This window comes from Garra rufa, chromosome 15 (genome assembly GCF_049309525.1).
Source record: "Garra rufa chromosome 15, GarRuf1.0, whole genome shotgun sequence".
NCBI lineage: Eukaryota > Metazoa > Chordata > Actinopteri > Cypriniformes > Cyprinidae > Garra > Garra rufa.
In genome coordinates, this window is record NC_133375.1 from 23473138 (window position 1) to 23487779 (window position 14642).

General features: G+C 36.9%; 1 protein-coding gene across 1 annotated transcript in view; it reads left to right on the forward strand.

Annotated features, from left to right (window-relative positions):
* The window catches only part of sema3b (sema domain, immunoglobulin domain (Ig), short basic domain, secreted, (semaphorin) 3B), a 52437-nt gene extending 38322 nt beyond the window's left edge, over positions 1-14115 (forward strand). The window contains exons 5-18 of the mRNA XM_073818519.1: positions 5042-5161; positions 5270-5363; positions 5451-5570; positions 5711-5853; positions 5958-6072; positions 6177-6246; positions 7518-7662; positions 7912-8131; positions 8226-8314; positions 8543-8584; positions 8688-8845; positions 9035-9090; positions 10721-10860; positions 11042-14115. Coding sequence (XP_073674620.1) covers positions 5042-5161; positions 5270-5363; positions 5451-5570; positions 5711-5853; positions 5958-6072; positions 6177-6246; positions 7518-7662; positions 7912-8131; positions 8226-8314; positions 8543-8584; positions 8688-8845; positions 9035-9090; positions 10721-10860; positions 11042-11527 — 1998 coding nt within the window. The 3' untranslated portion in view covers positions 11528-14115. The remainder of the gene's footprint in view (positions 1-5041; positions 5162-5269; positions 5364-5450; positions 5571-5710; positions 5854-5957; positions 6073-6176; positions 6247-7517; positions 7663-7911; positions 8132-8225; positions 8315-8542; positions 8585-8687; positions 8846-9034; positions 9091-10720; positions 10861-11041) is intronic.
* Positions 14116-14642: the final 527 nt, after the last annotated feature.

Genomic DNA, 14642 nt, shown 5'->3' on the forward strand with positions numbered 1-14642 from the left:
CCATGAATAAAGACTTAAGATTTTCCCTGGGATTCTCCCCCTGACTTTTCACTTTCTCATGCTGTCTCTCGTTTGTTCAATCTCTCAGTCTAAACTCCTGATTTCTTACTTAGTACTGCTTTCAATTTACTCACTTCTCCGCATCTCGGTCTCTGTCTTTCAGTGTGTTTATGTCCTACTTCTTTCTCAATCCTCGTCTTACAGTCTCTGCCATACAGCCACTCATAGCGCCCACATCTGTTAAGCTCCAAAATTAGGGAAAAACCCCAACAAAAAGCATCATGAAAGTATCAGAAAAACTTGTGTGCTATATTACAAGTCTTTTGAAGCCATAGAACATCTTTATATAATGAACAGACTATAATTTAAGTGAGCTCTGCAATTGGATCTGTGAGTCGTTGAGTTTAGATCAGTCTGAATCATGAGTGAATCACTTTGGGAATCATATTTGGGAATCAGTTCTCAAGTTCAACTTCTCAAACCCAGCAACTCACTGGAGGGGAAGATTATTAGTGAAAAATTACTTTTGAGAAAATCATTTCTGAATGAATTCCCTATGTCATTATATTCAGTTTTATTTTAAAGGGATAGTTCACTCAAAAATTGACTATTTTAACTATGTCCTTACTACCTTTCTGGACCTTGAATGTGGTAGATGCGTTGCTGACTATTCAGAGTCAGAAAGCTCTTGGATTTCATCAGAAATATCTTAAATTGTGTTCTAAAGATGAACAAAGGTTTTACAGGTTTGGATCGGCATGGGGGTGAGTAACTAATGACAAAATTTTCATTTTTGGGTGAACTATCTCTTTAACAATGTCTCACAAACAAAATAACAAGCTGTGTTTATAAATCTGATTCTAAATGTTCTCTAACCACAAGTGGACAATCACATAGGGATCCAATGATCAGGCTAATAAAAGGTCAAAGTTGAAAGTTCACCGCACGCGTCTCAGCAGGAAATTCACACACATACGGCTTATTCCTCCAGAGAGATATTGTTCATTTTAAAGCTCTTTTTTCTTTTGTTGTGTGCTCTGTCTCTTTCTTTCCCTCTCAGTCTTTCTTTCTTTCTTTTTTCTTTGTCTCGTGGGCTCACTTCAAAGAGCCCATCAGTACACACACACACACATGCTCACGCACACCCCTAACACGTCCTTCCCTTATTGAGGGCTGTAAAGCTCTCGAAACAGAAGCCCTAGTGTGTGTACGAGAGGTAGAGAGAAAGGGAGAGACCCCTTCCTGTATAAACACAGTTTGTCAGCAACTTAATTGGTCTTCGATGATTCTATTCCGCCACCCCCACCGTACAACACACACGCACACACACACACACACACACACACACACACGCACACTTCACAGGGTGCGTTAAGCTCAAAGAGAGGCCTTTGTTCTCCACAAGCCCTGTATGTGTGTGTAAGTGCGTGTCTGTGTGAGTCTGTGTGCAGGGTTTAAACATGGCAGGAGGGCACATGTCAATCACATCTTTCCGTTAAAGGTAGTGGAGAGGTTGCACAAAACACACACACCTTTTTTATCTATCCTGATTATGCTGCCTACTAAAATACCTTGTTTTGCCATATTCTAGCATCCATTACGAGGATGAACAAACAGTTACATTTGTTAAAAGGAATTAGAACACAATTCTGTCTATACTCTTTGGTCTTACAGATACATTTTGTGAAGATGTAATCAAATGATTTTTTAACTGAAATGCTTTGAGAAAGTCCTTCATGGGACAACGGGTCAGTGCCACACTGTCTCCTGGAACCTAAAGGAGAAGTGGCTAATATTTGAAGTTTAGTGTGAGTGTGTTTCCTGAGCACAGATGTTCAGTTAAGGGTTCATTCTGCTGCTGAAGGCCCACTGTTAGTTGGAAAGAGAAGATGAAGTGAGGCATAATTACAGTCCAAACAGCAGGAACATCTGCTACTGAAACTGAAGAGACCCTGAGAGGAGACCCTCTTCTCTTCTCTTCTCTTCTCTTCTCTTCTCTTCTCTTCTCTTCTCTTCTCTTCTCTTCTCTTCTTGACCATTGTTGTCTCATCTCGTCTCTTCTTGAATCTGGTTGACCATTGTTGTCTTGTCTTATCTCATCTCTTCTCTTCTCTTCTCTTCTCTTCTCTTCTCTTCTCTTCTCTTCTTGAATCTAGTTGACCACTGTTGTCTCGTCTCATCTCTTCTTGTCTCTTCTCTTTCCTACTCTTTTTGAATCTGGTTGACCATTGTTGTCCCATCTCGTCTCATCTTGTCTTGTCTCATCTCTTCTTGAAAACTGGTTGACCATTGTTATCTCATCTGGTCTCATCTTGTCTCGTCTTGTCTCTTGTCATCTCAAATCTGGTTGACCATTGTTGCCTCTTCTTGTCTCATCTCGTCTTGTCCCTTCTCATCTCTTCTCTTATTGCATCTGGTTGACTTTTGTTGTCTTTTCTCATCTCGTCATCTCAATTTCTCATCTCTTCTTGTTTTGTCTTGTCACTCCTCTTCTCTAGTCATCTTGTGTAGTCTCTTTTCTTGTTGTCTCTGGTCATCTCATTTCTGGTTTGAGTCTTCATCAATTATCTTCCTTGGTTTTGTCTTTAGCCTTCTCTTATTGCTTAATCTTCTCTTGTCTCTTCACTAATACTCTTGTCTGAACTCTTCTTTGTTGCTGTCTTTCTTTCTCATCTTGTCTCAAATCTTCTCTGGTCCTCTTTTCTCTTTCTGTCTCAAGTTGTCTCTTCTCTCTTCTCCTTGTCTTGCTTTGGACTTACTGTTTCTCAAGTCTTTTCAATTCAATTCAATTCAATTCAACTGAGCTTTATTGGCATGACTGTGGAATAGCACAATGTTGCCAAAGCAATAAACGGTGAACAAGTTATACAGGCATATCATATACATTATATCTTTTCTCTTGTTGTCCTTGGTCATCTTGTCTCTGGTTGTCTCACCTTGTATTAAGTCTTCTCTGGTTCCGTCTTTGGCCTTTTAGTCAGGTTTCATCTTGTCTTTCTCTCGTCCTCTCATCTAGTCTCTTCTCTCTCTGTATGTGAAAATCTCTGGTTGTCTGTTGCTGTTTCGTCTTGTCTGATTTTGTCTCAAATCTTCTCTTCTCTGTTTATATCCTCCCGCCTCACCTTTGTCTCATCTCATCTTTTCATGCCTCACATAGGTTGTCTCATGTCTTCTCATATTGAATCTGGTTGACTTTTGCTGTCTTTTCTCATCTCGTCTTGGGTCTAGTCTTCTCAACTTTGGTCTTCTCATCTATTCTCTTCTCGTTTCGTCTTGTCACTCCTCTTCTCTAGTCATCTCATGTAGTCTCTTTTCTTGTTGTTTTTGGTCATCTTGTCTCTGGTTTGAGTCTTCATGACTTATCTTCTCTGGTTTTGTCTTTAGCCTTCTCTTATTGTATTGTATTGAATTGTATTGTATTGTATTGTTTCTTAACTAATTCTCTCGTCTAATCTCTTCTTTGTTGCTGTCTTTCTTTGTCTCATCTTGTCTCAGATCTTCTCTGGTCATCTTTTCTCTTCTTGTTGTTTCTTCTCTTCTCATCTCTTCTTGTCTTGCTTTGGTCTTCTTTTCTTGTTTCTCTAGTCTTTTCTCGTCACTTGTTTTGAGTCTTCTTCTCTCTTCTCTTGCCTTTGGACATTTTGTCTCTGGTTGTCCCTTCTTGACTTCTCCACTTTTCTGGTCTTGTCTTTGGCCTTTCACTCTTGTTTCATCTTGTCTTTTCTCTAGTCTTCTCGTCTAATCTCTTTTCTTGCTGTCTATGGTTAACTCTGATTGTTTCTTGCTGTCTCTTCTTGTCTAATTTCATCTCACATCTTCTGTTCTCTAGTTATATCCTCCCACCTCACCTTTGTCTCATCTCGTCCTTTCATGTCTCCTGTCATGCATTCATGTCTCATGTCTTCTCCTCTCATACTAAATCTGGTTGACTTCTGTTGTCTTTTCTCATCACTTATTTTGAGTCTTCTCTAGTCTTCTTAACGTTGGTCTTCTCATCTATTCTCTTCTCATATTTTCTTGTTTTGTCTTGTCATTCCTCTTCTCTACTCATTTCTAGTCTTTTGCTGTCTATGGTCATATTGTCTCTGGTTTGTCTCTTCATGACTTTTGTCTGTTTTTGTCTTTAGTCTTCTCTTATTGTTTCATCTTGTCTATTCACTAGTTCTCTTGTCTAATCTCTTCTTTCTTGCTGTCTTTCTTTGTCTCATCTTGTCTTAGATCTTCTCTGGTTATCTTTTCTTTCTCAAGTCGTCTCTTTTCTTTCTTCTTCTTGTCTTGCTTTGGTCTTCTTTTCTTGTTTCTCTAGTCTAGCCTTGTTTAGTCTCTTCTCTGGTTGTCTTGACTTAAGTTCTCCTCTTGTCTTTTCTCCAGTCCTCTCATCTAGTCTCCTCTCTAGCTATCCATGGTTACCTCTGATTGCCTGTTGCTGTCTCTTCTTGTCTCAAATCTTTTTTGGCTATATCCTCCCACCTCACCTTTGTCTCATCTCGTCCTTTCATGTCTCATGTCATGCCTCCTCATCATTTCTCTTCTACATCCCTCTCTTTTCCTCTCTATCCCTGCATCCTCTTGCTCTACCCTGGAATCCGGATGCTCGTGTTCCCTCATGTTGTCGTAGTGATTCCAGGCACTCTGAGAAATGTGGCATGCTCCAGCGAGCACATTCACAAAGGAAAAGAGAAACAGAGAGACTGTATGTGTCCATGTGTGTCAGCTGAACAGTCAACGTGTCTTTGTTTTTATGTATGAAGAGATTACAGAGGTTTCCGGGATCACAGCGAGCAGGGAAAGGTCAGCGCTCGTGTCAGACTGTCGTCAAGGATACGTAACACAATGACGTTTCGTTTCTGATCCACCCCATATGAGGTCCCTTAAGAGACAAGTTGAAAATATATGTGCATGTTTTCATGTCTGCCTTTGGCTCTGAACTATTGATAGTCAATCCAGATGTTGACAGTCTCCCTGCCTGACAGATGAACTGGTGAAAATATGTAAAATATGTCCTTCATAAAATTGATTTGTGTGTGTGTTTGTGTTGCAGACGGACTGCGTAAACTATGTGAAGGTGCTACACCACTTTAATCGGACTCACCTGTACGCCTGTGGGACGGGGGCTTTCCACCCCACCTGTGCTTATGTGGAGGTGGGACAGAAGATAGAGGTAAGTGTGTGAGCATTTGGATGCGTGTGAATCAGTTAGTAATATACGGCCCCAGTCTGACTTTCAGTTGGCCAAATGCACTGCTTAATTTTCCTTTGTCTCTGTTAGGATCATGTGTTTAGAATCGATCCCTCTATGGTAGAAGATGGAAAAGGAAAGAGTCCATATGACCCACGCCACACATCAGCATCTGTTCTAATTGGTTAGTTGCCACTGTTCAGCTTTGTGTCTCATTTTGGATGCTGTTACATGATGTCTAAATAGTATCCATTTCTACATCATTACATAGGTGATGAGCTTTATGCAGGTGTAGCCACTGATTTGATGGGTCGGGACTTTACAATCTTTCGCAGTATGGGACAAAGACCCTCCATACGAACAGAACAGCACGATTCTCGTTGGCTCAATGGTGTGTATATGAATGACAGAGTATCTTCGACAAAATGTTTTAAAGTTTTCTTTTTTCCTTTTCTTATTTGTCATCGAGCCATCTTTGTTTTTCTGTTTTTGTATACTGACAATGAGCCCTGTGATAATGCTGTGTTTCAGAGCCCAAGTTTATTGCGGCATTTGGTGTTCCAGAGAGTGAGAATCCTGACGATGATAAAGTCTTCTTCTTCTTCAGAGAAACTGCTGTAGAAGCTCAGGGATTTGGGAAGGTTACATATTCGCGGATTGGTCAGCTGTGCAGGGTTAGGAGCAGGATTTATCAGCTCTGTTTTATATAAGCCTAATGGCCATTGGCTGCAGTTTATCATTTTGATTTTAAATTAAAGTGTTTTTTATTTGGTTACAGAATGATATGGGAGGACAGCGCAGTCTAGTAAATAAGTGGACAACATTTCTAAAGGCTCGTCTTGTGTGTTCTGTACCAGGCAACGATGGCACTGAAACGCATTTTGATGAACTTAGTAAGAACTCTCTCTCACACACACACACTGACACTAGGCTTAAATATGCTGTTATAACTGACAATTGCACTTCATTGCTGTCTGACCTTTGTCCGGACCTTTAGGGGATGTGTTCCTGCTGCAGACCCGTGACCGAAAGAACCCGCTGATCTACACCGTCTTTACCACCTCAAGGTCAGAGTTCATCAAAGGGTGTGGATTAAAGGCTTAGCTCACCCCAAAAGATAAATTCTGTGATTGTTTTCTAATCTTCATGCCATTCCAAACCTCTATGACTGTTTTTTGGAACACAAAATTAAATATATAGCAAATATATTTAATGTTAGTTTATTTTTATTTCATTTTTTAATTTCATTTATTTGTTTCATTTTTTTATTTATTTCAATTATTTTATTTATTTCATTTTATATTATTATTGTTTTTATTTTATTTTTATATCATTTGTTTTTTAATTTAATTTAATTTATTTTTTATTTTATAATTTATTTTTTATTTTATATTTCATTTATTTTATTTTATATTTCTTATTTTTTATTACATTTATTTTTATTTCAGTTGTTTTACTTTATATTTTATTATTTTATTTTATATTTTATTATTTTATTTTTATTTTATTTATTTTTATTGTATATTTTATTTTATTTATTGTTTTATAATTTTTTATTTATTTTATATTTCATTTATTTTATTTTATTTCATTTATTTTATTTTATTTTATTTCATTTATTTTTTATTTTATTTCATTTATTTTATATTTTATTACTTTATTTTTATTTCATTTATTTTATTGTATATATTTTTTATTTTATTTCATTTATTTTATATTTTATTACTTTATTTTTATTTCATTTATTTTATTGTATATATTTTTTATTTTATTTATTTGTATTTTTTCAATTATTTATTTTATTTTAATTATTTTATTTTACTATTTCATTTTATATTTAATTATTTTTATTTTTATTATTTCATTTCATTTTATTACTTTATTTATTATATTTCATTTATTTTTTATTTCAATTGTTTTATTTTATTTATTTAAATATTTTTTCAATTATTTTTATTTTCATTTCATTTTATTTTATTATTTCATTTTATAATTTTTCATTTTTATTTCATTTTATTTAATTAATTTAATTTAATTTATGTTATTTATTTTATTTTATTTTAAAGGTTATTCAAATTATCTCCTTTTTTTGGCATACAAAAATGGCATGACGACAGAATTTTAATTTTGTGTGAATTGTGCCTTTAAGATTTAAACAATGGATTTGCCATACATCATCACTCTATTTTAAACTATTTCAATTAAAACATTGAACATTGGGTTAATTTAGTTCAACTGGGCATTTTAATAAGAAAAGGTAGGCCACAGTACCTAAACTCAGCATTTTTGTGAATATTTTATCACCCTACCATATTGTGTTTGTGTTTGTGTCTTACAGTAGCGTATTCCAAGGCTCTGCAGTGTGTCTCTACACCATGAATGACATTCGCCGGGCATTTTTAGGACCTTTTGCCCATAAAGAGGGACCTAATTATCAATGGGTTCCATTCCAGGGAAAAGTGCCGTACCCACGGCCAGGCATGGTAAGAATAGTTTCCTTATACGTTTTTTCATGAACAGTAGTGTAAACATATAAAAACACTGAAGCAATTTCAATGCAAGTTTGTAGAAATATAAATGTTGTGTGAATGTTAGAAAAATAAAAGTATATGTAGATTTGTCATTAACTGTTTATACGGTTTGGACTTGCTGACCTGTGTAGACTGTTGATAACATGTAAACAGATAAACGTGTTTCCGGATTCTACAGATATCTCTTTCTCTCTTCCTCAGTGTCCCAGTAAAACATTCGGCAGTTTTGAGTCCACTAAAGGTTTCCCTGATAACGTAATCCAGTTTGCAAGGCACCATCCGTTAATGTTTAATCCCGTCACTCCACTGGGAGGCCGGCCGTTGTTCCTGCGTACCGGAATACCATACAGCTTCACCCAGATTACTGTAGACCGTGTCAACGCAGCTGATGGACACTACGATGTAATGTTTATCGGCACAGGTACAATATTAACTTAATATTGGCAAAACCTTCTAGACTAAACTCTCTTAACTGGTTGTGGTTCTAGTTAAAGCCTCTCTGTGTCTCTCTGCAGATGTCGGCTCTGTGCTGAAGGTGATCTCTGTGCCCAAAGGAAGCTGGAGTAACACAGAGCTTCTGCTAGAGGAGCTTCATGTCTTTAAGGTGAGAGGAATGTGTGTGTGTGCATGTGTGTTTATTTTGAGGATAAATTTGTGAACAGATATGAGCTAAAACCTCCATTTTGTGATGTCCTCATATGGAAAAATATTTAAAAAAATTTAATAAATTGTAAAAATGTTTAAGCTGTTTAAGTTAGTTTACATTTAAAGATAATAGCCTTAAATTTAAATTCATACATCTGTAAAACCAACTCCTGTGTTCTTGTTGCAGGATTCTTCATCTATTATCAGTATGCAGATTTCCTCTAAACGGGTAAGAAGTCTTTGTAAAAAACAAAAATATTTTTAAACAGAATTACAGAAACACATGAAAGCAGTGTGCTAATAAATCATGTGATTATTACCTCTCTTTACAGCAACAGCTGTACGTTGGCTCAGACACAGGTGTTGTCCAGGTGCCTCTGCACCGCTGCAGTATGTATGGTAAAGCATGTGCCGAGTGCTGCCTGGCTCGAGATCCATACTGCGCCTGGGATGGACACACCTGCACACGCTACCTGCCAAACACAAAACGGTACAGCATTATTTAAACACATTGTACAATGGAGTCTAAAATTTTGACCACATAGAAAATCAGGGATACAAAGCAGAGACATTGTACTACTGGTCTCTGACTATTGGACTCCACTGCATTTCACAGTCATTGTATGTTATGCTAAGGCTTTTTTAATATGTTTGTGTGTATGTGTATTTATGTGTGTAGGAGGTTCCGGCGTCAGGATGTGAGGAATGGGGATCCTAATACACTCTGCTCAGGAGGTAATACTACAGTACCTCTGTCAGCCTTGAGGAGGAGCCATTTCTCTGTTCTCACTACTGCACAGTTATTCAGTCACAATGTGAATTTAAGCAGTGGTTCGAATTTGGTGGGCCATAAGTCTGCCTACAAGTATCAGAGATAAAAAAAAAGTGACAAATATACCTTTAAATTAAAATTTTATTTAAAATACACTACCAGTTAAAAGTTTTTGAACAGTAAAATTTGTAATGTTTTTAAAGAATTATTTTCTGCTCACTAAGCCTGCATTTATTTGATCCAAAATACAGCAAAAGCAGCAAAAAAAATGTGAAATATTTTTACTATTTAAAATAACTGCTTTCTATTTGAATATATTTTAAAATGTAATTTATTTCTGTGATCAAAGCTAAATTTTCAGCATTACTCCAATCTTCAGTGTCACATGAACCTTCAGAAATCATTCTAATATGCTGATTTGCTGTTCAAGAAACATTTTTTTATTATTATTATTATCATCGATATTTTAAACATTTTAAAAAATTCTTTGATGTGTAGAAAGATCCAAAGATCAGCTTTTATCTGAAATAAAAAAGCTTTTGTAACATACACTCTGGCTCGGTTTCACAGACAGGGCTTAGGCTAAGTTCAATTAGGACAATTAAGTAATTTTTTATAAACATGCTTGCAAAAAAACATTACTGGTGTGTATTTTAAGACAAAACAAAGGCACTGATATATTTTAAGATCAAACAGTGCAATTTTATTTCAGTTGAAACAACTCAGACTTACATTTTAGTCTAGAACTAGGCTTAAGCCTTGTCTGTGAAACCGGGGGTATGTCATTCAAAAAAATTCTTTCAACATAATAATAGTACATTAGCAAATCAGAATATTAGTATGCTTTCTAAAGGATTGTGTGACTGGAGTAATGATGCTAAAAGTTCAGCTTTGAAATCACATGAAAAAAAATTACATTTTAAAATATATTCAAATTGAAATATTAAATAGTAAAAATATTTCAAACATTTACTGTTTTTTTCTGTACTTTGAATCAAATAAATGCAGGCTTGGTGAGCAGAAGGGTCTTCTGCTCACCAAAAAAAAAAAAAAAAAAACATTAAAAGTCGTACTGTTCAAAAACGTTTACCTTTTAAATAGCAATAATATTTCATAACATCACTCTTTGACTGTATATTTGATCAAATAAGTGCATTTATGGTGAACATAAGTCAGTATTCTTCTTTCAAAAAATGTAAAAAGTCTTCGACTTCCACAAATGTTTGAGCAGTAGTCTATGTAATAAAATATAAAATGCTAAATGAAAAAGCCAATATAAAAAGGGTTGCATAACATCTTCTCAAACTTAAAGTAAATTACAACCTAGAATTCATTTATGTCAGCTTCAATTGCAAAATTTACAAATACCCACTGTTCACAACAATGCTGCTAATGTATAAATCCACTTTCCATAGCATTAACAACTATTGATTTTAGTTTTCATAGCATATTCAAAAAGTGTAATATCCGTGCATTATACACATTATTGACCTTATGCAGTTCATAAAATTCAGTGTTCAATTTAATATGTGTTACTAGATTGTCTAATGCCTTATCTAAATGTCTTATACTGTACATTGCAATGTTTTCAAGACCATCAGAAGCAGCGAGTCCTGGAGAAGAGGCTGTACGCTGTGGATGGAAGCAGCTCCTTCCTGGAATGCATCCCGAAATCACTACAGGCCCAGATTACATGGACCTATCAGAAGCACCCGGAAAACCCACGGGAGGAGGTGAGAGACAGGCTGGGGCAGATATGTGGGGTTATTATGAGAAAGACGGATATAGACAGCATTGATAACAGATGATAAATGTGGGTCTTTGTTTAAATGAATGACTTTCATTTTCTCTCTCCTATCAGTGCGGTTATAACTGATACTTGATGCATTTTTGTGTATGTGTGTGTAATTACAGGTTCGTCTAGATGACAGAGTTTTGCACACTGAGCGAGGCCTGTTGCTAAGGCGGGCCGCGCGTAGAGATGGTGGCGTGTATCAGTGTCACGCAATGGAACACGGATTCACCCAGACCATCCTCGCGATCACCCTGGAGATCTTGCCTTCGGCTGGCTCCGCCGCTTCAGCACCTGTCCCTCGCAGCCCCGCCCACTCCCACGCCAATCACGGGCAGACCACCAATCAAAAGCTGTGGTACAGGGACTTCATGCAATTGGTGGATCACCCAAACTTAAACACAGTCGACCAGATCTGCGAGCAAGTTTGGTCACGCAAGCACGGCCTATCAGGGAAGAGCTCTCCAGATCCAGCCAATGAGGCGCCGGTTCACGACCCACTGCACTCTAAAAAGTGGAAGCACCTGAAGGAAGTGAGGAAAGGGCGAAATCGCAGAACGCACGACGGAAGACCCGCCCCTAGAGCACCACGGAGCGCAGGAGAGTAGCGAGGGATGAGACGGAGTGTAAAAAAAGAGACTGAGAGACAGAAAGAAAGAGCAAAAACCACTGGAGGTGGACAGATTCTCACACAGCATCTCATTCAATGACTGTTTATCGCCTGTTTCTGCTTCTTATTACCCCTGTGACGACACTCCGCTGCCTGTTATCAGTCTCTATATACGCTATTGCCCTCATCTCCAGCCTGAAGACTCAATCTAGTGCCCCCACGACCCCAATCCCACTCCCGCCAGCATCTATTACTCCTGATGGTTATCCAGAAACCCACACTCCATCTAAATACTAACACAAACTCAAGAGGTCCCAAACTCCCCAAAATCCTTTTGAATTGTAACAGGAAAGCTTTGATTGGAAATTGAAGACACAAAGATGTGCATGCGCTGCGTAAACACGCTCTCGTGGACACACATTGAGTAAATTCATGCATACTCTTCTGTTTTCATATGGGTGTTTGTGCAACATGTGTTCTGTAGATTAGATTCTTCTCTCACTTTGGCCCTGAAACCGAGACCTCACAGACCCTTGACTCACCAGCTCCAGATGAGCATCAGCACTCTTCTTTCACTGCTTGAAGACTTAAAACACAACATTTTAAGCAAGCAAAAGAAAAAAAGGAGAAAAAACTGTACATTTGTGATCTGGTAAGGTTGTAGCTACTGTAAGAGTGTTTCAGTAAATGTTTTTCATATACCTTGCAAGCATAAAGAGGTCAGTGAGTTTTACATTTCTGTCGGTTCTGTAAAGGTCAGTTCTTGTGAGTTACTAAGTTATGTTTCAGGTGTTCTGATTATGTGTTGTATGAGACTGAAATGGACGCAGCATTCATGTGCAGGGGCATTATGACCTGGTGAGGAAATATACACAGACACTCTTTTTTAGACATTTTTAGGTCTAAACTTATAACTAACCTTTTGAAATCAAATCAGAAAAGTTTTGTGTCTGTGTAAAAAAGGTTTACCTGCTTTTTATAGCATATTTACATTACTCTTCAACGCATAAGTAAGCCTATGGGTGAGACGTCCGGTATGAAAATAACTAGAAGAATAACAACCTGCAGTAAACGGTAAAACTGCTTGCACTACAAACAAGTGTGATCATAATTAAGATAATACATTCAAATAATATGGAAAGACACCAATTTGCAATAGTAAGCAGCAAAACAATAGAATAAATTGGGAAAAAATAAGGTGTGTTCAACGTTTTAAAAACAAAATAAGCGTTCTGTCAGCATCATATACTGTAAATCCACAGCTAATTTATTATGTATGCAAGTACATAATGGGTTAAATCAGAAAACACTGATCCAAAGCCCACTCTGAAAAAAGAAACAAGAAAAAGTAGGCTACCTTTTTCTGTCTACTGTCTTTAGCTCTCATTCTGACAATTCAGATTAATATTTAATATAACACATTCAACGAGTCTAGCCAATGGTCCATTCATTTTTCATTGACTCTATCTATCTTTTGAAAATAGCAGTGTTGAATTTGTCAGTAAAATGCATGTTTACAAACGTTTGATGCCAAATTTATTTTATATTAAGATATATAAATAAGAAAGAAATGGTAATAGGAGCGAGTCAGACCAATTTCTAAACATTTACCAGAGTAACATAGCGTTCTACAAAAATACCATAGGCTAATTTAATCATGGTCGCTACTTTAAAATTGTGGTAACTTGATGTCCACCACGACAAAATAGAAGAAACTGAAAGGTTGTACAGTATTTTGGACACTATGGTGATTCGCAAGGTAAATGGATGGTGCTGGCGGCGGAGGAGAGAGTTTGAGCGCGCTCTTCTGGTGTTTGTGGGTATTTGTGGTTTCTGCTGCGTCTGGGATGAGAGAAACGTGGCATTGTAAAATAATCAATTCGGATTCATTTTAAATGGATGTAAGAATGTTTTGAGCGGAACTGGTGGATTATCATGTGGTAGTATTTATATCAGTTTTCTAAAAGTTGTACTTAATGGTTATTTTTTTGCATGACTTAAAACGTCTTGATGAGCGTTTTTTTTATACAATGGAGAGACCATGTTTTAAAACTGTCCTGCAAGATTATCTGGTGTTTTCCGCATATATTTATGGCTCGATAAGCTAATGTGTTGTGGTGGTTTGTGATAAAAACTGACCTACATGTGTAATGTCCATTTTGAGAATATGAGAACATCCTTGTGTGTATATTTTGAAATTCTTTCCCTTCTTTCGAATATATATTTAAAGACTTAACCTAACACAATTTCAAAGTAACAATTTGGGTCATTTAAAAAGACTGTGTCTCAAACTCATCTCATTTTCTTTCTACTTGTGACGCTTCTCAGCTTTTGAGAGAGAGCGTAAGCAAAGAGCGGGTGTATGTGTGTGTCTCATTGTGAGAGAGGCTCTGTGTGTTTGTGCCATTAAATAGTAGGATTTCTGTACATTGGGGAAAAGCGTGAGTTGCATTTTGTGGACAAGTCAAAGGTCGAAGGCCAAAGTTGACGTGAACACTGTATTATTCCCTGAGTATTTTCTCTGTGGATTGTTGCATCAGACTGTAAATGATTAACACAATAAAACATACAGTTACTTAAGAAACACTTATCAGTTTTGTTTTTGAAAGTGAGATCTTGAGATTTCTTTTTGTTGTTTTTTGTATGCAGGAGCGCGATCTCACCACTCGAGTGCGCTGCTATGCATGCTGTGTTTCACACAAGTTGTCACACTTTTCATGCGAGACATTACAGAGCAGGATAGTGACGGCGCTACACCGAGGCTAGGGGGGCTATAGCCCCGGTTTAGCCCGTCAAGCAGTTGCTGTCCTGTGCTGTGAGCATATCTGTCACACAGTAACCTCCGCGTCATGTGAGCGCAGTTTCCTGATTGGCTACATTTAATCTATTATAATCATTAAGATTGTGATGTGGCGTTCGTTTAATGCTTAAAGCAGACACAGTTTTTGCATGCATATGTTTGTACGTAGAATGTATGGTATGTAATGGCAAAGTGATTATAATTCGATTCGTTTTTTATTAGTTTAATTTAGAAAAACGTTTGGAGCATTTTTTTTCTTTCGTTAAATATAAGTTTTTAAAGTAACAACCAAGCCGCCAGCCTCAGACAGTGG